Genomic DNA, 26926 nt, shown 5'->3' with positions numbered 1-26926 from the left:
ATTTTATGAACTGCTTTTTCTGTATCTATTAAAATGATCCCATACTTTTTCTTCTTCAGTATAGACCTTTCTATAAAACCTTCAGGTTTTTGAATGCTGAACCAATCTTGTGTGGCTGAGATAATCCCCCTCATGATGTATTATTCTTTGAATTTTTAAAAAATGTTTATTTTTGAGAGATAGAGCATGAGTGAGGGAGGGGCAGAGAGAGGGAGACACAGAATCTGAAGCAGACTCCAGGCTCTGAGCTGTCAGCACAGAGCCTGGCATGGGGCTCGAACTCACGAACCATGAGATCATGACCTGAGCTGAAGTTGGATGCTTAACTGACCGAGCCACCCAGGTGCCCCTATTCTTTGTATTTATTGCTGGATTATTTGCTCAAAGTTTGTTAAGTAATTTTAGTCTGTGGTCATGAGAGATACTGGTCTGTTTTTTCTTATAACGTCATGTAACAAAATATCTTTGTATGGTTTTGGTATCAAGATAATGCTGGGCCTGATAGAATGAATTGTAAAGTGTTCTGGAAGGGTTTGTGTAGAATTTTCGAGAAGAGTTTGTATAGAATTGGTATTACTTCTGACTTAAATGTGTGGTAGAATTCATGGTGATGTCATCTGGGCCTGGAGTTTCGTTTATGGAAATGTTTTTAACTGCAAATTCAGCTTAACGGAAACAAGGGTATTCAGGATGTCTGTTTCTTCTGGAGTGAGGTTTTGATAGCTTGTGTGTTTCAAGGATTCTGTCTTTTTCATGTAAGTTAAAACATATGCTGATATAATTAGTTGTTCATATTATCCTGTTATTATCCTTTTAATGTCTGTAGGATATGTAGTTATGTCCCTTCTCTACTGCTTCATAGTGTAATTTCTACCTCCACTGTTTTTTTTTTTTTGGAGTCTCCCTAGAGGTGTATTTTATTTTATTTCATTACATTTTTCATTTTCTTTTATTTCATTAGTTTATTTTTAATCTTCTCAAGATTAAGTCAGTTTTCCTCTATTTTTCTGTTTGATATCTCCTTTTTTCTTTATTACTAATTTTTTCTTCTTGTTTTTGGATTTCGTTTTCTCTTTTTTTAGTAAGGTGAAACTAGATCATTTAAAAAAAAACTTTCTTCTTTTCTAATATATATGTTTTCTACTGTAAATTTCCTGCTAAGAATTGCTTGACTGTATCCCATAAATTTTGCTACCATTTTGTTCTTGATTTCTAACTTCGCTGTATTAATGTTGGGGAACGTGATCTTTATGAAATAGTCTTTGAAGTTTTCAAGACTGACTTGTAGCCTTGTGTGGAAGATTCGTGTCTCAGGATTATTATTATTTGTTTTATATTTGATAAGAAATAGTAAGTCTTTGAGTTTGTTTATCTTCTATTTCAGGTCTTGGTATGGTGACTCCTGTGAATGATCTGAGAGGGTCTGATTCAATCGCCTATGACAAAGGGGAGAAATTATTGCGGTGTAAGTTGGCAGCATTTTACCGACTTGCAGATCTGTTTGGATGGTCTCAGCTTATCTATAATCACATCACAGTGAGTATTAAGTGGGGTAGTAACTGAGTGGTAAATGGAATGTTATGTGTCTGACATCACTGCTTCCCATTTAGGAGAAGAGGAGAGTCGACTGAAGTAAATCTTAGAACACTTTCTTTCTGATTCCTGATTGCAGAGTATTATAATCTGAGAATTACCCACTTTGAATTAAAAATTATGAGAATAGTAGTTCTTTAAAACTCCTTTCTTGCATGCTAATCTAATAACTGTTGACCAAAGTGCAGTGGTCCTCCATTACATAGGGTTTTGCTTTCCACGGTCTCCGTTACTGTAGTCAACCAGCCCAGAAGCAGGTGATCCTCCTGGCGTATCGTCAGGTCAGCAGCAGCCTCACGCTGCATCACCTCCCGCATCACTCACCTCACTTGGTGTCCACGTGTCGGCACTTCATCATCTGTCATCATTGCAAGAAGGGTGAGTACAGGACAGGAAGACATTTTGAGAGAGCGAGGGAGACCACATTCTTGCAACTTTCATTACAGTGTATGTTACACTTGTTCTAGTTTATTATTAGTTGTGTTGTGAACCTCTTACTGTGCCCAATTTATAAATTAAACTTTATCGTAGGTATGTAAGTGTAGGAAAAAACAGTGTATGTAGAGTTTAGTATTGTCTGCTGTCCGCAGTTTCAGGCATCATGAGGGTCTTGGAACGTCTCTCCCATGGATAAGGAGGAGCTATGTATAGGCAGTTCCCAAAATTCTTTATATGCCTAAAAACCTAAGAATGAAGGTATTTTTTTCCTACTCTGACCAAAGCCTTCTATTTCTCATAGTTATTTATTTCTTCGGCTACTCCAGTTTTAGCTATTTTTCAACATGATCAGGACTTCTGTTTTCTTCAGTTGATTTTGCAGTAAATATTTATTGCGTGTCTCTTGTACATATTTATTCAGTACAAGCCTTGTTCTAAGTCTGGGGTCATATCAGTGAATGCGACAAGTCCTGCCTCTGTGGATCTTCCTTCCTGCATCCCTGTCCACTGGCCCACATTCATTCCCTCTTTGGTCCAGCTTGGATTTCCTGGTGCTACATCATTTCGGTAACGCTCTTTGGCAATGCTGTCCTCTCCCTCCTGCACCCAAACAGCTAATCCTGCTGCAGAGAGTCTCAACAGGGCCCACAGGCCTTCTCTGTAGGTTACAGACCCATGACACTGCCTGGCACCGTAGGACGTCTCACTTAGGAGCTCACTCACTAGTGCCTCTCTACTCTCTCTACTACTGTCTTCGGAATTCCTGACCTCTTTTCTTTTTAAAAAAAATTTTTTTTTTAATGTTTATTTATAATTTTTGAGAGAGACAGAGGCAGGATGCGAGTGGGTTAGGGGCAGAGAGAGAGGGAGACACAGAATCCGAAGCAGGCTCCAGGCTCCGAGCTGTCAGCACAGAGCCTGACGCGGGGCTCGAACTCATGAGCTGTGAGATCATGACCCGAGCCGAAGTCGGACACTCAACCGATTGAGCCACCCAGGCGCCCCTGACCTCTTTTCTCTTATCAAATGACCACAGTGTGTCACAGAGAAAAGGGGAACGCCTGACTGATGTTTGTACCCATTCTGTGCTCCTGAGCACCTCCTTCCTACCTGCAGCCAAACTTTGTTTCCCAGTTGGAATTTCATCTCTCTTGCCTTCTTAGATTCCTAATGCACCATCAGCCTTCTATTTTTTTCTTTGCTTTTCCAAAGAGATAATCTTTCCTTGACTCTTAAACTGTTCCAATCTGTTTCTTCATTTATTTTCCTTTGTTGAATATTTCAAATTTTTAGTACAGTGCCTACCGATAGTAATAAGTGTACTTCACAGGCATGTCTGAAGAGGAAGTTGTAATCCTGCCGATACTCTTATCTTCTTCAGGCAACTGGCGTTAACAGCTGTTTGAATTGTTTTACCCTTTTCTCTATACCCAGCACACGTGTGGGTGATGTGCACATGTGGACTTGTAAGGGGTGCTGGGTTCAGTTCCAGCGTGGATTCCAGGGTGGCAGTCTGGAACCCACCTTTGTGACCAGTGCACTGTGTTTGTGGCATGTGATGTGGATCTTTCCAGAGACACCGAGTTATTCTCCCCTCCATCTCTTCCCCCTGTTGCCCTTAAAGTTCGCTTTTCAAAACGGAGACCTGGCCCTGTTGTATCCACACTGTCGTGCCTGTAGGACGCTGCCTCCACCCTAGTGCCCCTGCTTTATTTCCCCCGAAGCAGTTCCCACCATCCATACTTGACTTTGGCCTTTTGTCATCCATCTCCACTCATGAGAACACTGACTCTGAAGGGTGCCTCTGTTGTGTTTCCTGTTGTGTCCCCAAGAGCAGGAGCCGTGCTGGGCGTACAATAGGCATACAGTGAACTCTAGGGTGAAATCCCCCAGACCGAAATCTGGCCTCAGTAAAAACGTCAAACAGGAACTCCGTGGTGCCTTTTGGTGTTTGGTCAGAAGGTCCCCTTCACCTGCCAGAAGTGCCAGTTCTGTTTCTAGTGCCTGCATGGAAATTGCTGGCACCTGAGGCTGATTATGCTTGACCAAGTGCTCTGTGCGGAGATTTAATGCTCAGTGGTCGGCTAAGAATTAGTTCCATGAAAATGTTACAGCTGTAATAGGAAATGTAATCCTTGGCTTTAATAACACCTTCACATTTTGGGGGGGTGTTTAAAATGCTGTTTACCAGTAGTCCTGGTATGAATGCTATTTAAATAAGTTTAAATTGCTGAAATTGCTCCCCCCGCCCTTTATTTAGGACTTGGCAGAATTAAAACATTAGTTAAATGTTTACTATTCTGTAGATGATCTGTGTGGCCCTTAATACTGAGTAAAAAAGATTTTTAAGCACCAAAATATTTCCTGTATCTTGTGAGCTAGAGAATCTTTGAGGGAAAAAGTTTTATTTTTGTTTATTTTAACTACTTGTGGTATACATTTTTTGTTTTATAATCTAAATGTTACCGTATAAACACTTAACAGCAAAGAAACACTAACGATATTTATCAGTGCAACCAGAAAGTGCGAACAGGTCATGGTGACCTTTCTGGGAAAGAGGGCCATAGGGATTTTCTGCTGAAGGGATTTAGAGTGCTGGCAGGCATTAGGAGATTGGAGATGATTGTCTGAATTAGATCTCTGTCTTAAGATCGCATTAGGTTTAGAGAAGCTTTGGGGGGTGTCAGTAGCTGGGGCCTTTCTGTCCCTAAATGCCTCTGGTGACAGTGGAGTGCTGGGTTCAGCTCCATGTGGACTCCAGGGAATTGTAAACCTCAGGTGGTGGTCTGAGCCCACCTTGTGACCAGTACACTGTGCTTCTGGGACATGATATGGATCTTTGCCAGAGATACTGAGTTGGGTGTATTTGGTTTTCAGTGAGTGACCTTAAAATTTGTGACATGAGTAGTCAGTCTCAGTGAGGGTAACGCCAGTCTCTTAGACACCAGAAACCTTACTTGGAGGGGCACCTGGGTGGCTCAGCCAGTTAAGTGTTAGACTTTTTTTTTTTTTTTTTTTTTTTTTAAATATTCATTTTTGAGAGAGAGCACAAGTCAGGGGAGGGGAGAGAGACAGAGAATCCCAAGCAGACTCTGCGCTGGCAGTGGGGCTTGAACTCATGAGCCGTGAGATCCTGATCTGAGCCAAAATCAAGAGTCAGACGCTCAACTGACTGAGCCACCCAGGTGCCCCGTGTCGGATTCTTGCTCTCAGCTCTGGTCTTGATCTCTGGGTCCTGAGTTCAAGCCCTGCATTGGGCTCTGTGCTGGGTGTGAAGCCTACTTAAAAAAAATAAAAACAAACTTACGTGGAAATATCCTTCACTCTTTTTTCACTTTACATCTGTATTTAGCACCTTTTCTTTCTTTTTTTTTTTTTAAATTAATGTTTGTTTTTGAGAGAGAGAGAGACCAAATGCAAGCAAGGGGAGGGGCAGAGAGAGGAAGACACAGAATCCGAAGCAGGCTCCAGGCTCTGAGCTGTCAGCACAGAGCCCAATGTAGGGCTTGAACTCATGAACCACAGATCATGACCTGAGCCGAAGTCAGAGATGCTTAACTGACTAAGCTACCCAGGTGTCCCAGCACTTTTTCCTTTTTTTGCTTCAGACTCAGAAAATCATATTTTAAGCTTTTTCCATTAAAATATGTAGATTTATTAGGCTCACTCTTGGAAATACATGTTAACGAAATAAGTCAAAGAAGAAAAAGTGATAGCATTATTTATAATAATAAAATTTGAGTCTGAATATCCAATGGTAGGTGGAAAATGCCCCAGTTACTCAACATCAGTTTGAGGGAACGTTACATACTATGAAAAATGCTTATATAGACCATGTGGAAAAAATGAAAAATAGTTATTACAAAAGAGGGACTATAAAATGTATACTGTTTATAACTATGAATTATGCCATAGAGACCAGGAAACAAGAAGTCATTAAAAAATGGTATGTTGGGGCGCCTGGGTGGCGCAGTCGGTTAAGCGTCCGACTTCAGCCAGGTCACGATCTCGCGGTCCGTGAGTTCGAGCCCCGCGTCAGGCTCTGGGCTGATGGCTCGGAGCCTGGAGCCTGTTTCCGATTCTGTGTCTCCCTCTCTCTCTGCCCCTCCCCCGTTCATGCTCTGTCTCTCTCTGTCCCAAAAATAAATAAAAAACGTTGAAAAAAAAAAAATGGTATGTAATAGTTTTTTAATGTGGAACCTGATAGTATGCTTGTAAAGTTTATAGGGAAGACGGAAGTCCAAGAATGGCTAAGATGAACTAAGTGAGAGTTTTTTCCTATTAACTGAATTTGTAAAAGTGATACTAATTAAAATAGTGTGTTTTGGGCAAAGGAAGAGACAGACCAGTGGGACAGAACCGAGCCCAGAGCTGGATCTCATTTATTGAAATCAGAGGCACAAAAGAGTCTGCGTTGCAGAGCAGCATGGGAAGGGTGCACTAGGCAGTAATTGGTGCTGGCACAGTTGGAGTGAAAAATTGAAATTGGAAAGTTGCATTGGATTCCCACCTTATATGTTTATACCCACAAAGGAATTCCAATGAATTCAGAATTAAATGTGAGAGGTAACACTTTAAAAATTTTAGAATGGGGGTGCCTGGGTGGCTCAGTTAGTTGGTTGAGAGTCTGACTTGTGCTCAGGTCATGATCTCGCAGTCCATGAGTTTGAGCCCCATGTCAGGCTCTGTGCCGACAGCTTGGAGTCTGGAGCCTGCTTAAGATTCTGTGTCTCCCTCTCTCTCTGCTCCTCCCCCACTCACGCTCTGTCTCAAAAATAAATAAATACTAAAAAAAAAAAAAAATTTTTTTTGGATCAATATAGGCAAAAATCATTGACCTTTAACTTCTTAATTATTTATTTTTTAATTTTTTAAAATCTTTACTTTTGGCAGAGAGAGAGAGAGAGCCGGCGAGCAGGGGAGGAACAGAGAGAGAGGGAGACACAGAATCCGAAGCAGGTTCCAGGCTCTGAGCTGTCAGCATAGAGCCCGATGCGGGGCTTGAACTCACCAACTGTGAGTTCATGACCTGAGCCAAAGTTGGACACTTAACTGACAGAGCCACCCAGGCGTGCCATTGACCTTTAACTTCTGACCTAAGGAAAGAGGTCTTAAGACACAAAAGCACCTATTATAAAAGAAAAGATGGGTAAATTTGACTACTTTAAAATGAACAAATTTCTTATCATTAAAAGATGCCATAAAGAGAGTAAAAATAGGGGTGCCTGGCTGGCTCAGTTGAAAGAGCATGTGACTCTTGATCTTGGGGTTGTGAGCTCAGAACCCATGTTGGGGGGTACAGATTACTACAAAAAAATAAATAAACTTGGGACAAAAATCAGAGAGTGTGAAGAAAGAAAACCTACAACCTGGAAGATTTTGCCTTACAGGTAACCAACAAACAATTAGTATCTAGAAAAGATAAAGAACTATGAGTATGAAAAGGACAAACCAGTATGGTCATTTTGTGACCAAAAGACAAGAAAGGAATTTCACAGAAGGGGAAATAAGATGGCTCATAAAAATGTGAAAAGTTGCTCAACTCATTACTAACCAGGAAATTATAAATTAAAACCACAATGGAATACCATATCACAGACATTAGATTTTCATTTTTAAAGAAGAGAATAGTAGAAGCACAGACCCACCGCACATTACTGGCAGGAGCGTCTATTTAATTAGGCTCTCTGAAGGTAATTCGGTGTCGCTCTGGAGAAATTTGACCACGGATGCTAGGAGGCAGGTGCAAGAATGTTCACAGCGTTTTTAGTAGCAAAATGGGAATCCTGGCCATTGACAGAAGAGTGGATACATCAATCGTATGCTCACCAGTGGACACTCCACAGCAATGGAAGTGAACACATGATAGGCTCGTCTGTCGTTGTCTGGAGGAATCTCAGAAATACTGTTGAGGAAAAAAAATGTCACTGCAAAGAAAATACGGTATGATTCCAATTAGTTGAAGTTCATAAGCAGATAAAAATGAAACAGTATATTGGTGAGGGATAGAAATATAGAAGATAAAACTGTAAAGAAAAGGAAGAAGATGCCTAACACATAATTCAAGTTAGTGGTTACTTTTGGGAGTTGGGGGAAGGGACACGGGGCTTCCAGGATACTACGCTTCCTCTGTTCTGAAGTTGGTTGAAAGATACACGGGTGTTTGATTTTTTTGTACTTAAGTGCCTTTTGTACTCATGTGCCTTCTAAATACTCTATATGATGTTGCAAGAGAAAACTTTTAATGTAAGTAAAAATATCTGACATTTAATTTTTCCTTATTTTTCATTCTAACCGGTAGTAAATACACAAAGCAATAGTCTGCTTTATGTTTTTTGTTTTGGCCCAACTTGGAAATTGGGGGAATTGTGTGGTTTTGTTGTAGACAGTTAAAAAGGTGCATGCTTTTTAAAGTACAAGAACCGACTTTAGATATAAGCCTAGCGAACTCACCATTAATGGGAAAATATTTTCGGGAAGAATGGAAATCACGTGTGCATTTTTGAAACGCAAAGAGAGCAGGGACTAGGGTAATGGGGATTTAAAGAGAGTGGATATCTTGGAGGTGGATATAGAATAGGCTCATTCATGGTCATGATTTACTGCCGTTGATCCTGTTACCGCTAGTAATAGTAATCGTGGGGAGATGCCATGTACTGATTATTTATTGTGAGTACCAGCCCTTATCATCCCCTATTTATGGACAAGGAGGCCAGGAGAGCAGGGTCCCCAGAGCAGCACAGACCATACTTGGCAGAGCTGAGATCTTAACTAAGGTCTTACCTGATTGTGGCTCCGTATGATGTCATCCTGAGGGAATCAGGTGAGTTTCGCATGAAGGTGACAGGAGCAGGAGGGTCGTTTCCCTGTATCTGAGAGCTAAATTGTACAAATAGGGGACTGAGTTTGTTCTGTGTTGCACGCTAGGAAGAGTGAAGAGAAGTTCAGGAAGACAAATTTCTGCTGTGTGAGTAAGGACGTTTTGATGATCAGGTCTTTCTTCACTTCTGGCTCGGTCCCCGCCCCCGTGGGTGGCTGTTTGCTGAATGAAGAAATGAGGCCCAGTGAGGATGTGGTGGGCGCCCCCCTCTCAGTACACCTGCCCCGGCAGGCCCCGGGTGTGCATCTGTTTGGACCACTATGGAAGTCACTGTGCTGGTTAGGAAGTTGTACTAAACACCCTAAGTCCTTTCCCACAGATGCTGCGCTCTGCCTGCCTGGCCCTCTTTGCAGTTCTTAGACCAGCAGTGAGTGCGTCCCAACCGAATGGCTTCGGGGAATCGTTTGAGTTCTCCCAGAATCATCCTAAAAATGGGCAGGACTCTTCTTTTCCTGTTGTCACTAGTATCTAGCACAGGTACACGTTGAACGAATTGTGGACAGAAAGCAGTGAAAGAAGGGGCAGACCCACCAGGGGCACGATCATGTGTAGAAACTTTCTGAAATCCTTCATTAGCGGTAAGGAGGAGGTCTCTGTTGTTTGTGATTTTTATGATCGTTCATTATCCTGCAGGTTTTGAGGACCAGAAAGTTTTGGCTTTCACTAGTATATGCCTCCGGGATGCCACCTTCTGGCCTGTGATGCTGGTTTGGTAGCCACCAGGTGTTTTCCCTATAAAGTTAATTGTCATGAGTGTGACCAAGATGCACTTCATGCACCTGATAAGTTACTACAGCGTAATGATACAAAGCTTCCGGTGCCTCATAGCTTCGTGACAGATGCTGTACTTAATGTGCTTTCCTGTGTAGCTCACTGAATGCACACAAGCCTGTGTGTTTGTGGGTGGAAAGAGAGGCAGATCATTCCAATTGTTATTTTTGAGCTAATTTTCCTTACAGACCAGAGTGAGTCTGTGTGAGTAATTCCTTTCGGTAATTTTCCTTACAGACCAGAGTGAGCTCTGAGCAGGAACATTTCCTCATCGTTCCCTTTGGACTTCTCTACAGTGAAGTGACCGCGTCCAGTTTGGTAAGAATATCCTTTTCCTCTTGGGGGTTATGTGTGTTTAGGTCGTATTAGATCATGAAACACCTAACCCCACGAGACATATAAAACCCAAGAAAGGGGACGAAGTTTATGTTTTGTGTGACTAACTCTGAGAAAAACTTTAGAACTAGTTATACACACTTTAAACTTTGGTTTAAATAATACCTAGTAAGGGTAATTTGAAATCCTCTTGACATTGAAAATTTTGATTTGCTTATTTTCAGGTTAAAATCAATTTTCAAGGAGATGTGGTAGATCGCGGGAGCACTAACCTGGGAGTAAATCAGGCCGGCTTTACATTACATTCTGCAATTTATGCTGCAAGGCCAGATGTGAAGTGCGTGGTCCATATTCACACGCCAGCAGGGGCCGCGGTGAGTGCGTTGCCCTGGTGGCAGCTTACATTTGAAAGCTGTTTAGTGAAAGGCACGCCACGTTTACTCACAGCTGCCCTCTTTTGAGGCAAGTCAATAAACCTAATTTTGTTGGAGTGAAGGTTTTTTCCTAAGTTTGACTATCTTAAAAGAATTTTTTCTTCTTCTAAGGGGTCCGTATACTATCCAGTTTTGGAAAACCTGTGTGAGCGAAAGTGTCCGTTAGACTTGACAGTTAGCAAATCATAGTGTATTGAGGGTGAGGTCAGATTTCAGTGTAAGTGAAGACTGCAGAGACACCTTGTTGGAGAAGAGGGGTGGGAGGGAGGGGCTCAGGCAGGCCGCAGGAGGAGGCTGTGGACTCAGAAAGGATCAGCTGGAGGCAGGAGACCTGAGCCCACTGATGGGCTGTGGGGAGGAGCCAGGTGAGACAGCGAGAGGTTGAGGCCTGGAAACCCGTAGATGTTCTGTCTGGAGCCAGCAAGAGCAGGGCTGGGTCGTGAGAGGAGAGGAGGAATGGCTATTGCAAGAGGAAGGAAGGCACAGACATTGTAGGCTGTTAGGAGACTGGCCTCGGAGCCTAGAACTTTCCCAAAGCCTGCCCCTGCCCAGTCACTGAGCCCTGGCCTTTCTGGTGCCGACAGCCCAGACCTCCCAGTATGAAAATGCCCATTCCGGTTTTTGGGACGGTCATGTGACAGTGAAATACTACAACTATCTAGAATTGGCTTTTTATCAGCCATTTTATTCTTTAATGACTTTGTGGGCTTATTTGTACCACACATGGATTCAGTAATGTGGAATTATATGATGTTTTAATGTCACGCCTATTGGATTGTTTTGATGCGTGTTAGACCTATCTAGTTTATTTTACTTTGAACATGTGGTTCTAGATGTGAACAGAAGAGTTTCGTTAGATCTATCCTTTTCTGAAGTTTTTTTTTGTAAAAAGATGCATGCACTCCCAACCACATGCATTTTAAGGAACTATTTGAGGTCCCTTTGAGAATATGGTTCCAAACAGTTTACCATGTGATATGTTTTAAAACTTACCAAATCACTTCACTTGGTAAGGAAATTCTTACAAGAAGGCTGTGAAAGGAATTTAATGCTGTATAGCCTTTTTTATTGTGGTGTCTTTTTAGGTGAACTTGTATGTGGCATCGTTGCACCCACCTCTAGACACTATTTGAATCTTTGGAAACTGTTCTTTCATCTTGGTAGAAAACCTTCAAAATTAGCACATTCTGAAGTCAGTTTGGGAAATTTAAGGAAACTGAAGGGCTATATGAATGCTTACGATTTTTTCTACTTAAATAGAAATTTTACAGCATAATTATCCTAAACTTCAGAAATTTGCTTTTATGTAAATTTCTGGTTTTGGTTCACCTACGACCTGAGATGAAAAGTGTATCAGAACGGCTCTTTGCAGTGTCCCGATTCACTCAGGGGAAGCAATGGTCGGTCCTTGCGTTAGGGCCAGGGTCATCTTACCCTGAAACCTGAGCTCGCTTGGCATTAGGAATTTTAAGTGCACATCACTAGCAAGCCCCAGAAGTTAAAGTTCATCCTAAGTTCATAGGTTCATTTATTTCTCAGAAGGTAACAAAATAAAATCTGTCCCCCTGTTTATTTCTTTGAGGAAAGCATGTGCCATGTCATCAACGTGTGACCCTTGATTTCCCTTCATTCATGGTGACTGCGTGTTCTCTAGGTCTCTGCGATGAAATGTGGCCTCTTGCCGATCTCCCCGGAGGCACTTTCCCTTGGAGAAGTAGCTTATCATGATTATCATGGGATTCTGGTTGATGAGGAGGAAAAAGTATTAATTCAGAAAAATCTGGGGCCTAAAAGCAAGGTCAGTGGGCATCTAATGTGGTCTTTAAATTATAGAGGGAAGAAGAAAAAGTTAAAGCGTCAGTCTTCTTGCCTCGTTCCTTAGGGCTTTCATGTTTCTTGCTCAGGTTCTTATTCTGCGGAACCACGGGCTCGTATCCGTCGGAGAGAGCGTTGAGGAGGCTTTCTACTACATCCACAACCTTGTGGTCGCGTGCGAGATCCAGGTGGGTGGTGGCCACTCTGTTCGGTCTGCAGCTTATCTGGGTGTTTGCCGCGTTTTCATAGAGTCTTGGTACTTGTTTTGTAGGAATGAGTCTTTGTGTAATCTCTTTGCCAAAGATGAGCTCATAGATTTGGAAATCGACCAGAGCAAATGCCATTTCACTGGCTGAAACTTACAAATGATTACCGGGCTTTCATTTCTAGTTTTTTATTACTCAAATACGTCAGTCGCCACCATTACGGAGCACCCGGCATCGGGCGCTTCCTAGATGTTACTCCATGTTCTTTCACTTGCCCCTCACAGCACTGTTTGTGAAAAAGCACGTGCAGGGAGGCAGAGCCTTGCCCCCGGCCCGTGTCTGTGAGCGCCGCTGAGCCAGGTCTGCTCAACCCCAAGTCTGCACTCTGCATGTTACCTTGACTTACGTTCAAGGCAGTACTGCAGTCCCCAGGCTCCTCATACGGTCTTCAAAGGTGCTCTGCTTCCCCATTTCTCCTCCAAGCATGAGTGCTCAGTATCTTTGTCATGCTAAAGACGAGCTTCTGAAAATAACCTTGTGTGTGAATATCTGTTGCTGTCCATCCTCCATGTTTATTCTTACACTCTGATGACTTGGTTTCTTTTGAAACGTACATTTCTGTTTCAGTGATCTCTTGTAGTCGTCTGCTCCTTCTGCCCTCAGTAACGAACTCAAACTACTGTTTGCTTGTTTTGGAAAAGGTTCGGACTCTGGCCAGTGCAGGAGGGCCAGACAACTTAGTCCTCCTGGATCCTGGCAAGTACAAAGCCAAGTCCCGTTCCCCAGGGTCCCCGGCAGGGGAGGGTACCAGCTCACCTCCCAAGTGGCAGATTGGTGAGCAGGAGTTCGAAGCTCTGATGCGGATGCTCGATAATCTGGTAAGAATGTTGCTACCACCTGATGGTAAAGCTTTTGTTCTGAAAGCAGAAGCGTTCGTGTTTTTATAGCAAGTGAAATGGCGTGAAACTGTCTTCATGCAGTATCTATCTGAGTGCCTTCACCCTCAAAAATCATGAAGAAGCACCGGGCAATATAACTTCTAAGCTAAATCACGGCAAAATACAGAAGTGAGGGTTTCTTGTCTTCTTTTGTTGTTTAAAGGTAATCACACTGGACTATGTGGGGACAAGAGCACAGAGAATGCCCTGCTCTGAAGTAGGCTCCTGGGTTGGGGTGCCTGGTGGTTCAGTCGGTTGAGTGTCCGACTCTTGATGTCAGCTCAGGTCATGATCTGCCGGTTCGTGAGTTTGAGCGCTGAGTTGGGCTCTCTGCTGACAGTGTAGAGCCCACTTAGGATTCTCTCTCTCTCTCTCTCTCTCTCTCTCTCTCTCTCTCTCTGTCTGTCTCTCTCTCTCTCTGTCAGTCCCTCCCCCACTCATGTTCTTTCTCTCTCTCAAAAATAAAAATGAAAATAACTTAAAAATAAAGGAAGTAGGCTGCTGGGTAACTTGCTCCTAGAGTAGCAGCCAGCTCGGTGCCCATCCTCCCACAAGCAAGCCATCTGGGGGTGCCTTCTACATCTGCTAGCCATGTGCTTTGTCTTTTGTTTTAATGTAAGTTCTAGCTACGTGGGGCCTGATTATTATGTTTCACAGACATTTGCTGCTGATTTACTGTGTTGGGGAGACCCCTTCCTCCAAATTGCAGGGACACGGAGCCTAGCACAACACGGAAGCTGGACATGGTGTATTAAGCATAATAAGGATGTTCTGATGTTACCAGCAGGATGTGGTCTGTGTTAGAGGGTTCAGTGAGGGATCTCATCCATTTGCAAGCATCAGGGAGAAAACTTGATGTGGATGGCACTTGGAAGTGATCTTGGAGAGTAGGTAAAATTGTGGTAGGCCGAGTTGGGAGAAGGAAGGTGTGTGCGTGACTGAAGACACTACAGTAGGTGTAGGGGGTGGGGACGTGCCTTCCAGGCACTTGTCTGGTATGAGCAGGTTCTTTAAATATTTAGGTCAAGGTGTTATAAGACGAAGGACTCTGTCTCATAGAGACGTTGGGCTCTGTGCCTGCTGCGGTGTCACGCTGTTTAGATGGAATTCGGGAGAGTCCATCCTCTTTCCACATGACCTCAGGTGGTATAGACACAAGGACCTGTCCCAGGAGTGTGGGATTGAGAAGCCTCCAGAAGGGCTGGAGTCCCCATGTGTTGCTGTGGCCATGCTGGGCACCCTAGATAGCATCTCCAGGGCCAGCGGGGTGCATTTTAGCCTAGCAGGAGAGAGTCCCGACTATTGGACCAGGTCACACAGGGGAGGGGTGGCTTCGGAAGGCGGGAAGCTTAACTTTCTTGAAGGTGTTGGAACACAAAGAATTCATGGATCTGATTCAGGGGTGCTAAGTGTCCTCAGGGGCTGGATTTGATTAGTCAGGGGGGAATGAACACAGAAGGCAGAATCTTCTATAACTTCTGAATTCATTTGCCCTGTACAGGGGGATTGCATTTACTGACCATCTACTATTGAGCCAGGAGCCATTAACAGGACACAAGGAGTTCATGACCTACCCGGGGAGGTGGACAAACAGATCCCACATGTGGCCATGCATCTGTGATCTGGGTCCTGACAGAGCACAAGGAGAGCTGTGGAGGCAGAGACATAGGGCATGGGCCGGGACTGGTCTCGGGAAGCAGGGGGAGGAGTGAGGCGCACTAAGAACGTGGAAGAAGCAGCTGGAGTTAGGTGGCAGGAGCCAGTGGTGTCCCAGGTGTCAGTACTGGGAGGCAGATACCCCCAAGGGGCCCCACGAGGCAAGGAGCGCTGGGGCACCCTGTCTTACAACCTCTCTTCTTTCCTCCTGGCCGTTGCTCTGGTTTCACTGCTCTTTACTTGGAAGTCAGGTAACAATCAGAAGAGAGGACCAAGAATCGAGAATACCAGCCCACCACGTCTTGTGTCCTCAGTGCATTCTAGAAGGTGGAGAGAGAGAGAAATCAAAATCAGGCAATAACTCTTAATGTGATAGAGGAGGGAGAGAAAGGACAAAAGATGAATAAGTGAAGTGCTCATTGCAGGGCTTTTGGTATTCAGTGTCCCTGATGTGCACAGGTTGTTATTGTCATTTTGATATTAGAAGGCTGTGTAATTTGTAAGAAATAATAATTATCATTACGGTCCATGTTTTAACTTAGTATTCTTTTTTTTTAATGTTTATTTATTTATTTTTGAGAGAGAGCATGAGCAGGGAAGGGGCAGAGAACGAGAGAGAGAGAGAGAGAGAGAGAGAGAGAGAGAGAGAAATACCAATCAGGCTCCGTGCTGTTAGCACAGAGCCCAGTGTGGGGCTCAAACCCACAAAACCATGAGATTGTGACCTGAGCCGAAACCAAGAGTCGAATGCTTAACTGACTGAGCCATCCAGGTGCCCCTTAACTTAGCATTCTGACTAACCATATATGTTTGCCAGTAATTGAGTAGGGTAGACAATAGTTGAAGATTCTCATACTGTAAGAACTATTTTAACGTACACAGAAGAGATGCTGATTGCTTCCCACACGTGAAGATCTAATTCTAGATCTTCAAAGAAGGAAGGAATCCATATGTGTATCGATAAGCCACACAGTAGGTGTGAGGTCCTAGTATTGCCTCTAGTTTTGGCTTGACAGCATTTAAAGGGGAAGATTAAAGAATAAAACCATACCCTCTGAGGATAAAATTTGGCAAAGTTCTGGTGGTTTATCCTTCAGTCATGGAGACTACTCAGGAGTCTTGGCTCCCTCAGCGAGAGGAAACTTGAGTTAACAAGAACTGTATTTTTCTGAAGATAGCCTTTTTACAGTGGAGCCATTATCTTTTATTGTTCCTCAACAAAGCATGCTCATCAATGGAAAAACTGCAGCGTAGACATTTACCGATCTTCTTGAGGATGGTGGTGGGAAAACGACCACTGAGGACTGCGTTTCAGAATTGCCACCACCCTTTTTTTAATGTAGTAAAGGGATGTTGGTATGCCAGTGGTCTCCCAAAGAAGAGAAGCATCCAGAAGGGAGAGAATTCCTGAATTGGGAGAAATGTGAATGATTCTAAAGCACCTCAGCAAGCAGGACACAGGCCGGGGCCCCTCTAATGTGACAGCCCTTATTCTCCTGTCCTTTATGGTGAAGGTGCTGTGAGTGACTCGGTCCAGACGTGAAACGGCGAGTCAGGAGCAAACTGAGCCAGGTCCTTGGCCTAGGGTCTCACAAGGTGGTGGCCGGGACTGGTTCCCATCAGAAGGCTCAGTGGGGCAGAACCCACTTCTGAGCTCCAGATAGAATTCTGTGGACAGAATTCATTTTTCTTCCCGCTGTAGGAGTCATGGCGGCTCGCTTCTTTAGAGCTAGCAGTGGATAAAAGACTCAAGATGGGTGCCAGCCTCCTATGTAGTACATCCCGCATCACCTTTGCCAAATTCCATGGGTTAGAAGCAAGTCAGGTCCTGCCCACGCTCCAGGAGGGAGGGCATCACAGCAGGTGGGGACCATGGTGGGGGGGCGGGCACCAGAGAGTCCGTCTGCCACACCCACCAGCTGCTATGCACTGGGTTGGAGGGATGGGGAACACATCCTCCTTGCCTTGGAGAGATCGTCTGTGGGGATTGGCAGACAGGTCGGGCCAGCACGTGGGCTAAGTGCTATTGCAGCGATTACAGAGGTGTGAACTACTGGGGCCCCGGCCTTAAAGCCTAGTAAGTGGTCATGAGGCAGAATTGAAGGTTGATCTCGAAGATTGTTACATTCAAAGAAAGAACCAGGTTTCACGAGGTGTACTTGTTTGGCCTTCCCCAAAGATTATTACGGTATCTTATCTAAACTTTATCTTAAAAGGTAAGAAAAAAGAAAAAAAAAGAAAAAAATTAAGTACGTTGTTTAATACGATCTTTACTGTAGACGGCAGCAAGTAAGCCCATTTAAGTATTCAGTTTATTAGTATTCAGTTTAGTAATTTTTAAAAACTGGGAGCACCTCAGTGCCTCAGTTAGTTAAGTGTCTGACTCTTGATTTTGTCTCAGGTCAGATCTCATGGTTCCTGAGTTCGAGCCCCATATAGGGCTCTGCGCCGACCGTGCGGAGCCTGCTTGGGATTCTCTCTCCCTCTGCCCCTCCCCCGTTTACACACATGCACTCGTTCTCGTTCTCAAAATAAGTAAACATTAAAAAATTTTTTAGAAACTGAACACACTGTAGAACCAGTATCCAGATCAAAAAACAGTAGCACGGTGGGGGGCCTGGCTGGCTCAGTCGGTAGAGCACGTGACTCTTGATCTCAGGGTTATGAGTTCAAGCCCCCCGTTGGGCGTGGAGCCTATTGAAAACAACAGCAGCCGTGATGACAAAACAGCACCTCAGAATCCCCTGTACCCTTTCAGGTGCTTCTTTTTGTACTTTTAATAAGTGATGAGTGGAATAGTGTTCTCTCGCATGTGGTTTCTTTGACTCAGCAGCACATTTGTGAGGTTCATCCTAATGTTGCACCTGGGGATGGAGCATTTGCTCTGAATCCGGCCCCCTAGTCCGTTGCGTGGATGCTGCAGTTTGCCCATTCTGGTGTTGCTGGCTTTGTCTAATCTGCGGTCAGGATTTTGGTGAATGTTTGTGCGTCTCTGTCGGCACGTATCTGGGAGTGCGGAGTTGTCGCGTGCGTGCCTGTCCAGCTTTTGTAGGTATTTCCACGCAATTCCCCAAAGTGAAACTGTTGTGAGATCTGGCATATTGACGGTCTTTCATTCTCTTTGGACCCTAGGGTTACAGAACTGGCTACCCTTACCGATACCCTGCTCTGAGAGAGAAATCTAAAAAGTACAGCGATGTGGAGGTTCCTGCGAGTGTCACAGGGTACTCCTTTGCTAGTGACGGGGATCCGGGCACTGGCTCCCCTCTCAGACACAGTTTTCAGAAGCAGCAGCGAGAGAAGACAAGATGGCTGAACTCTGGCCGGGGTGACGATGCTTCTGAGGAAGGGCAGAACGGAAGCAGTCCCAAGTCGAAGACTAAGGTGTGGACGAACATTACACACGATCACGTGAAACCCTTGCTGCAGTCTCTCTCGTCCGGTGTCTGCGTGCCAAGCTGTATTACCAACTGCTTGGTCTGTGCCTACCTTACTGTTCATAGTTAGATGATGTAGAGCAAGTTGGGTAGCTGGGGCTTCGGAGGCTTTGGGAATCTAGCCTTTCTGACCTGGATTTCGAGCAAACCTTCCTCCTTAACCTTCTTTAGCCCAAACCGGACCTGCCGTATGCATTAGCTATAATTCAAGTAATACTGTCTGCTTGAAACTGCTTAAGATACGCAGCACTTCTTCAGTAACCCCCACATCACCTAACTCTGTGCGTAGCGAAAATACTAAGTAACTTACACATATTAATCTAAAAGTTGGAGCTGACATTTAATTCAAATTATGTTCAAGGAATCCTAATGCTTCATGCACGGAAAGGTAGTTCAGTCATAACCTGTTACTTGAGTGTTGTCATCGCCAGACTGCAGTCTGTTCTTTAAAGGCTTCAGTGTTTTCTTAAGCAGTTTTCCCTGGTGTCTCACGGGCATTTTCCCAGCTGACCTCGTCCTTTCTTGTTGGTCTCGTTCCCTGCTTGCTGTCCCAAAGCCTCCGAATGCTCTAAGCCAGCTACCTTCTGCATGGACTGTTGCATGTGAGTAGACGGCCGTAGTGGTGAGTCCTGTGGCTCCTGCTGGGTGTGGCATGACCCAAGTGCGGCGCAGGCCATCTGCAGGCACCAGCGACAGACCCTGCGAGGCGCGCTTTGTTTCCGTAATCACAGACACGGCCCTCAAAGACACTTGGCTGTCTTGGTGCTCACGTCCTGTGAAGACCGGTCTTCACTGTCCGGTAACCCAGCCTCTGACAGTTCGGCGGCTCCTGTGCCACACAGAGGGGGCCCCTGGAGCGGCCGGGGCAGGCACGCAGGTGACCCGTGAGGTCGGATGGCCTGACACGGTGTGCCCCGAGCAAGCATGCGGGGCCTCCTGTTCCCGTAATAACAGTGTTCTTACTTTATAGATTTATTCCAAAGAAGGCAGTTCTGTCTTCCCCAGGTGGTTCTGGTGCGCGAGCCTCTGTGCTCCTGAGCAGACTCGTCACGTGGAGCCCGTCTCTCCTCTCTCCTCCCGCCTCCTCTTCCTCTCCCTCGTTTCTTCTCCCCAGTTTCAGCTGTTTTGTTTTTATTTATTTTACTTGTTAAAGGGCGTGGGCCTAAAAACCACCTTCCTGCTGAGGATATACGTACATAGTGCTGAGTTGCCGTGATGAAGTTTTTCTAAGCACATGTGTAGCCTCAGCTTTGAGCTTTATTTGCTATTGTCTTGAAACAATATGAAATCACTTTGCGTGTTTTAGTCAGTGTGCACATTGAAGGGGAGACCTTGTTCAGCACTTAAATTTGTTTCCTACTGCTCCGGAGTATTGGGCATGCCATGCAGTGTTCCCAGGTTGGTATGTTAACTTACAGTAACTGTTCTCAAGTTTCAAACGTGTTCACGCTTCCAAGGTTATTGCTTTAATGTTTTGACTAAAACTTATTTTTAATAAAAAGCTGGAGTTATTTTTATCTGAGAAGATAACTGTCAGTGAGTACCTCACAGCTCATGCCCATCCCACACTTCCCTCCGCAGCAGCTAATAAGCATTTGCCAGTCTGTTGCTTTCTTTAAAGTCTTACGGTTTATGGCCATCTTACTGCCTCCTGAAAATACTCTCAAAGGCGTCACATTGCTGGCCTTGTTTTAATGTTCAGTGCCCACCCATGCCTCAGAATTAGAATTTGATTGAAAATCTCGTGTGTGATTGGAGATCCAAAAATAAAGACAAAATGTGAAAGGCGCGGTGTGCTGATGCTATGCACTGATATCTAAAACAGCCTTCTGATAAAAACTCATGAAGCGCTTCAAGTTTGTCTGGGATATTTTTGTAACACTCTGAAGTATTAAGTTATATAAAATATTCGACATCACCAAACCCTCCCACCAGGCAGCTACTGTATATCCGTTCATGCAGCAATTTTCTTGGGTTGAAAAGCTATGCCAACAGCACGTTCTAATGCTGTACTTTATTTTCATGCAAAACTTTGGTGATGCCCACTCTTGCCTCCCAGTCCGGTCTTTCCCTTTACCTGGGTGGCAACATCACATCGCTTTTCATGACCCTGCCATCTCATGCTTCCAGCGGCTTTGGCATTGATGACTCTCAGGGCGGTGAACCAATGTGCTCTGAGGGGTCCCCCCATGGCTAGTCCGCGGGAGTTACAGAGCGTAGCTCTGTCGTCAGCCTCTGCCGGGCCTTCTGGATGGCGTGTGCCGGTCAGTCACGACTCTGGCTTCCACCGTTACTGGTTTCTGTTTGCACACGCCCTGCCCCGATCCCACCGCTGCAGTGACAGGAGGTGTGGTCATTGGTTCATTCTCTGTGATGTTCATGCATGACCAGGTGTGAGACACGTGGGACAGATTGGATGCTGTGGCATCACGTAACCGTTGTCCCAGTTCTGACTTTTCAACTGTTCTTGATGTTTACAGTGGACTAAAGAGGATGGACATAGAACCTCCACCTCCGCTGTCCCTAACCTGTTTGTTCCATTGAACACTAACCCCAAAGAGGTCCAGGAGATGAGGAACAAGGTACGTACTGGCTGACGTCAGCCCGTGGCAAGAACTTGTGTGCAGGCGGAGGTGGTGGCGGGTGGGACGGGAGGTGGCACGTGCTCGCCCCTCGCGGAGGGCTCCCACCGCTGCAGTCGAGGCCCTCTCCTTCCACCGCTTGTGCGCCTGTGCTAACAAGCGTGGTGTGTGAGCAGCAGACAGCCTGGGGCCCCGGTTCCTGAACAGATGCTTGCTCACATAGTGGGCAGAATCGGAAGCGACAGCCTGTTTCTGGCAAGAGCAGCCTTTGCCCCCGCGTTTCAGCGTTCATTCGCTGAGCTTTGAATGTTCGATGTGTCAGGTGGAACATGAGATCCACCAGTGTTCACGGCGCCACCGTGAGAGGGGCTCGTAGGGAATGTTTCTCCTGGAGGAGTGAGTACGGTTAGAGATCGGTGCTTGCCAGAGCCATCCAGGAGGTGCAGAGAGTCCATCCCCTTGGACTTGTGAACCTCTAAACAGGCCGGACTAGCACCACCAGACAGGCACTGTGGCCATGTGGGGCCCTGAGGGGCAGGGCAGGGCAGGGGTGTGGCTTGCGCGTGGCTCTGGGGCCCCAGTGCACATGCAGGGTGACTCAAGTCGTGGCGAGTCTTCTCCGTCCTGTTGATGTGTGTTTCTCCTTCTTGTGTCCTCAGATCCGAGAGCAGAACTTGCAGGACATTAAGACGGCTGGCCCCCAGTCCCAGGTTTTGTGTGGTGTAGTGATGGACAGGAGCCTTGTCCAGGTGAGAGCCCAGAGTGTCTGATAGTAGTGGGTGGTGGCTCTAATGACCGGCCACTCCAAAATTATTCTTGAGTTGGCAGAGAGCGGTGCTATGAGGTAAGTGTTCTAGGCAAGAGCTACCCCTGTGAAAGATCCTCATGATGAGAAACAGCCCCCCACTTTTCCTAAAGTTGCAGACATAGCACAAGCATGCCCACGGGCCGTGTCCTCCCCAGCCCTGCTCCATGCAATGCATGCCTGTGTGAGGGTGGCACTCACGCCACCTGCCGTGGGACCTGGATTTGCCCCGGTTTGGCAGCGTACGGTGGAAGATGCTAGAAGAGGGTGGGTTTAACGGACTTTTCTGTTCTCGTGTGTATTGCTCTCTGCAATAAAGTGCTGCTTGGGGAAAAGTGGTTACAGAGGGCACCTGTGAATGTCTGCATTTACATGCCTTTCTGTAAGAGCACTGTACTTCGTGGCACATTGAAGATAATCGTGTAAGTAGTTATCTCTGAAAATTAAGTTGCCACCTGCTGCTTTAAACGCGACCCTGCAGGGTAGGTGTTTGTGCTCTGAGTTGGGGCAGCCGTGGTCCTGGTCTCGTGGTCTGTGTCTGCACGTGCACCGCCATCACTGCTGCACGGCCGTGGACGGCTGTCTCTGCTGCATGCTCTCAGCCAGCTCCATCCTGTGCTCTCAGTTGCTGTTTCGAAGCCGGGCCTGGCGGGCTCTGATGACTCAGTTTACTGTTGCAGGACGCACCCCTCTCTGACTGTACGGAAACAATCGAAGGGCTCGAGCTTACAGAGCAGACCTTTAGTCCTGCTAGATCTCTGTCTTGTAGAAAGGTACTCACCGCCCTGTCCTTGACCGCCTCTCGGCACGCGCTGCCCTTCCACCTGCCCCGTCCCCACCTGTCTGCTCTTGCCGGGCACCGTCTCAGTTACCCCTGCCTCTGCGATGGACCGAGGTTCCGTTCTGCCTGTTCTGTTCTTTAATTAGAGTGTCTGGTACGAGGTTATTTTTATAATCCTCGGCATCCACGAGGCATCCACGAGGTTGGGGAGAAAGGGCCCCTCTTCACGATGCGTGGCGCATTTCTGAGGGTCTGCACGTGACTTTGGTTAGCGCATGCTTTTGGGTTTTGTTTGCCTTTTATGAGATGTCGATGGCAGAAGGCTCATACGGGCCGCCTGTGGGCAGCGGTGGCTCCCTGTGCAACCTTCTACCTTTGCTTGCTCTGCTGTGACCGCACGCGTAGTGAATGTGGCCATTGGAGGTTGTAGAATTGAAAGACAGCATTTCAGAGGAACGGAAAGTAAAACTGGACAGTTTCTATTGTTGATGAGATATAGTTAGTTTTTCTCCTAAAAAAAAAAAAATCCTGGATAATTCTTCAAAAAGTGTTTCACAGGGAAAAAAGACATGGAAATTTGAAGCCAGGAGTAGTAAGCTGTGTACACGCACACGTTGATGTGGATGGCAGGTGGGAAGTCTGTGTGATGTAACCTGCCCCGTTGGAAGGAGCCCCGTGAGGGCCCTGCAGGTGTGCTGGTGTGCACAGCTCGGTGCTGACAGCAGAAAGCGGCTGCCTGCACGGTGTTGAGTCGTAGTGATGTTCACCCTGTGTTCAAAGGAGATTTTTAGGGTGTGTCTCTTCAATTCCTACGCCTCCAGTGAGATGCCATATCTTTGTAGTGATGTCCCAGTTGCCAGAGATTCGTACCAGGGGTTCTGTATCCTGCGTGCAACCCTCACCAATGACGAGGTTTTGCATACTTAGGGATTAATTCAGTAGGTCCGTTTCTCCTTATCCTTTGAATGTACTTTGAGCTGCCGTTCTTGGAGGGACTTCTCAGAGCAGGGGAGAAAGATGGCCTTTTTCTGCATGTCTCAGTACTTTGGGCTTTAAGCCGTTGTGGTCTTGCTAGCTCATAATTTTCTTTTCTCCGGTGCGTGAAGGTGTGCTGAGTCCGTGAGCCCGGGGTGCTTACCGTGCGGGGTCTCCACTGGGGCTGCCACCCTGTAGTCCTTGGGTAGAGCTGATTGACGCTGTCCTTGCTCTACAGTCTCTCTGGCACTGGGTCACACGTAGTGGTTTCTGCTTGACCTTGTTCGGGCTCTCCGGAAGGTGGGCTGGTTGGCTGTGTTTCAAGTGGGCTTTTTTGGCCAGTTCCTCACCCAGCCCCGATTTTTGTTTTCGCTCCGGCATGTCAGACTCGGGTGTGTGTCACCATCACCTGTGAGTGCTTCATCACGCATAGATGTGGCCCCCCACCCCCGCCTGCCAGGAAGTCAGAGTCGCTGGGAATGGGATTCCTGGCCATTCTGGTGCCCCACCCCCTAGTCTGGGCAGCGCACTCTGGGAGCGCCGCATCCAGGTGGGGTCAGCAGGGGAAACCGCACCCAGCCCAGCCTCGAGGGTGCTCCCGCGCCTGGATTCTTGTTCCAGCTTGCATTTTCTCCAACACCCTCCTGCTGCTCACATTTGCACCCTTGGTCTTTTTCTCATTTTTACGTGGAGAATACGACTCCATCCGTGACCTTGACTGAAGCTGTTCCCACATCTTTTGTGCGAATCTCAAAACGCAGACTGCATTGCTCCCTCTACAAGGTGGCCCTGCTCTCAAGGTGGCACGTCGAGTTTTTCTTTGACAAAGTGGAAAAAGAACTTGGTTACGTGTCCTAGTAACGTCCTCTTCCCAATGAGGCAAATCTGTAGATACCTGCTTTCCATTTGAGAATCTGAGGAACATGTGTCTGGGGCTTAGGAAGTAGGGGGCTCTGGGGAAGCCCTTCCCTTTGCTTCCACCCCTCCCTCCCTGGTGAGGGCCGTTCACTCAGGCCCTGTCGTCCTCTGCCTGAAGGAGGAGCGGCAGCTTGTCAGCCGCACCCTGATGCTCTGGTTCCAGAAGGAATACTGAGCCCAGCCGAAGGCTCTCTTAACTCCACGTTGCACGCGCCAACACGGAAGCTGTGGTAACTGGCCGCCTTCTGGAGGTCATTGCAAGTGAACTGAGCTGTTAGACGTTAGCGCGAACAAGTTCATGCCGACAGCTTGCCGGGGGCAGGCCGGGACCGTGCTGCCGGATTTGTGCTCTGTGCACCTGTGTGTCCTTGGGCAGAGTCCCTCTCACTTGGCGCTGTGTGGGGGAAATGGGAGGTGCCTGGGCCCACCTTGCAGTCTTACCTGGCGAACTTGGTGTTGAGCGCCCAGAAGCGCGTGGCCCGGCACTAAGAATGTAAGGTCAAATCTGAGTGGGTTTTTTGGCTGAAAAGCCTGATGCTTGGAGAGGGCGGGTCACTAGCCACGTTCGTAGTCCACACCGGGCGCCTCAGCCAAGCGCAGAAGCAGTTACTCGGCGGCATCGGTTTTGCCTAGAGCCGCGTTCTGTGGCTGGAAGTGAGGGCAGCAGCGAGAGCCTCTGCGTGAAGAGCAGCCACTTCACATCCTGGCTTCTCAGCCCAGGCTGCTGCCCCGCAGGGGACCCGTTTTCCCTCTGCATCCCGAGCCTTGTTTCCGTCCCCCCAGATAACGCAGTTCCTCTGTCCTCCATTCCGGTCAGAGCCCAGGTCTTGGGGGCTCGGCAGCCGCTTGGCGCTTGGCTGAGGAATTTGGAGGAAGGAGGCTCCCTGCCGGCAGAGGGGGGAACCACGGTGCCTTGAGGGTCCGGGGTCTCCGTGCGGGAAGGGCCTCGCTTGCCACAGGTGCCTCTGTGGCCGTTGATTCTCGATATTTTACTCATTCCTTGTTCTGAACTGTTGAGTTAAATGGATTTAAACGTTTCTCTCAAACCTCGCATCGCCTGGTCGCTTTGTTGCCAGTGCTAGCAGGGTGCGCGTGCAGCAGGTCAAGTGCCCCAGCTTGCAGGACCCCCCCACCCAGCACTTCCTGCTGTCAGCCCAGCAGCTCCTCCCAAGGATGGCACAACTGAAGCCGATGCACAGGAACAGGCTCTACCGAGAAGAGGGATTCGGTTCCCTGTCTGGAGACAGGGCAGCTTCTGAGCGAAAAGCCGGTTGACTTTGGGTCCGCCTTGGTCAGAAAGTGGGCTCCCCTTGACCATCCAGCTTGTCTTGACTCTTCAGGCTCTCTAAGCAGAGGTGGCCAATTGCAGCAGGCCCTTCCCTTCTCTTCCCTGGGTCTGCGTCCCAGAGCAATCCTGGGGTGCTCTGGATGCTCTGCACCCAGCCTGCTGGACAGTCACCCCTCCGTCCGGGTTTCCCAGGCTTTGCCAGGGTAGCAGGTGGCCCAGGTGGCCCCAGTCTGGCTCTGTCCCTCGTGCACATTGGTCGGCACGGCCTGTGTCTGGTGTTTGCCTCTCACTGAGGAGAGTGTTGGCAAACCAGCCTGGCATCAGAATTTTGGCTTCTCCTTTCCTAGGTGGTTTTTGGAAGCTCCTGATAAGTAACGCGCACGTGTGTGAGCTCTGGCTGACTTTCTCAGTGGATGAACCCAGGGCATTTGGGGGCCAGCCAGGCTGAGCAGTGGAGTGCGGAGCTGTGCTGGGGCAGGCGAGGGTGGGCTGTACGTCACACGCCCAGGGCTGCCCTCCTGGCTCCCTCCCTCCGAGGCTTGCCTTCCCCCTACCCCCTGCCCTGCCCTGCCCTGCCCTGCCCTGCCCTGGGTCTGTCTCTTCCCTGCAGACTGGGTGTGACCTGTGAGCTGCTTTCTTTCTGTTTTCTTCTCTTTTCTACATGTTCCTAGTTCTCCAAATTGCTCAGACAAATACTGATATTTTGGGACTTTAAAACAATTTCTTGGGATCCGTTTTCGGGAGCTGGTTGTAAGCTAAATACATAGTCAAAAGGACAGAACTTACCTGTGAACTTAGTAGGTCAGTCTCCGAGCACACCTTCCCTGACCATCGGAACCCTTGACGTTTTCTGCTGTCGTGAGGGGGGGCAGTTGACTTCAAAAGTCCCCTCTTCTGTCCTGCCCGTCACTGTGGAGACGGCATTCTCCTGGAGGTGCCCGCTCTGTGCTGTCCGTCTGCACCTCATTGCTTTTGCTTCTGAAACCTGAAGGACTCTCCTGTGGTTTTTTTTCCTCCTGGTACATTTGTTTTGTGGCATTTAAATTGTGTTTCTCTGTCTCCTACCACTGGAG

General features: G+C 47.1%; 1 protein-coding gene across 10 annotated transcripts in view; it reads left to right on the top strand.

Annotated features, from left to right (window-relative positions):
- Nucleotides 1-26926, top strand: part of ADD1 (adducin 1) — an 87548-nt gene that overhangs the window by 53006 nt on the left and 7616 nt on the right. For 4 of the 10 annotated variants that reach the window (XM_019453832.2, XM_019453837.2, XM_053901753.1 and 1 more), the window contains exons 4-13: nt 1385-1536; nt 9920-10000; nt 10243-10392; nt 12107-12250; nt 12357-12455; nt 13175-13351; nt 18200-18544; nt 20985-21086; nt 21746-21835; nt 22572-22664. In XM_019453832.2, coding sequence (XP_019309377.1) covers nt 1385-1536; nt 9920-10000; nt 10243-10392; nt 12107-12250; nt 12357-12455; nt 13175-13351; nt 18200-18544; nt 20985-21086; nt 21746-21835; nt 22572-22664 — 1433 coding nt within the window. The remainder of the gene's footprint in view (nt 1-1384; nt 1537-9919; nt 10001-10242; nt 10393-12106; nt 12251-12356; nt 12456-13174; nt 13352-18199; nt 18545-20984; nt 21087-21745; nt 21836-22571; nt 22665-26926) is intronic. The other 6 variants (XM_019453834.2, XM_019453838.2, XM_019453835.2 and 3 more) reach the window with 3 other exon arrangements.

This window comes from Panthera pardus, unplaced genomic scaffold (assembly GCF_024362965.1).
Source record: "Panthera pardus isolate Hobbes unplaced genomic scaffold, ASM2436296v1 HiC_scaffold_13, whole genome shotgun sequence".
Classification (NCBI taxonomy): domain Eukaryota; kingdom Metazoa; phylum Chordata; class Mammalia; order Carnivora; family Felidae; genus Panthera; species Panthera pardus.
This window is presented reverse-complemented; position numbering and strand designations above follow the sequence as displayed.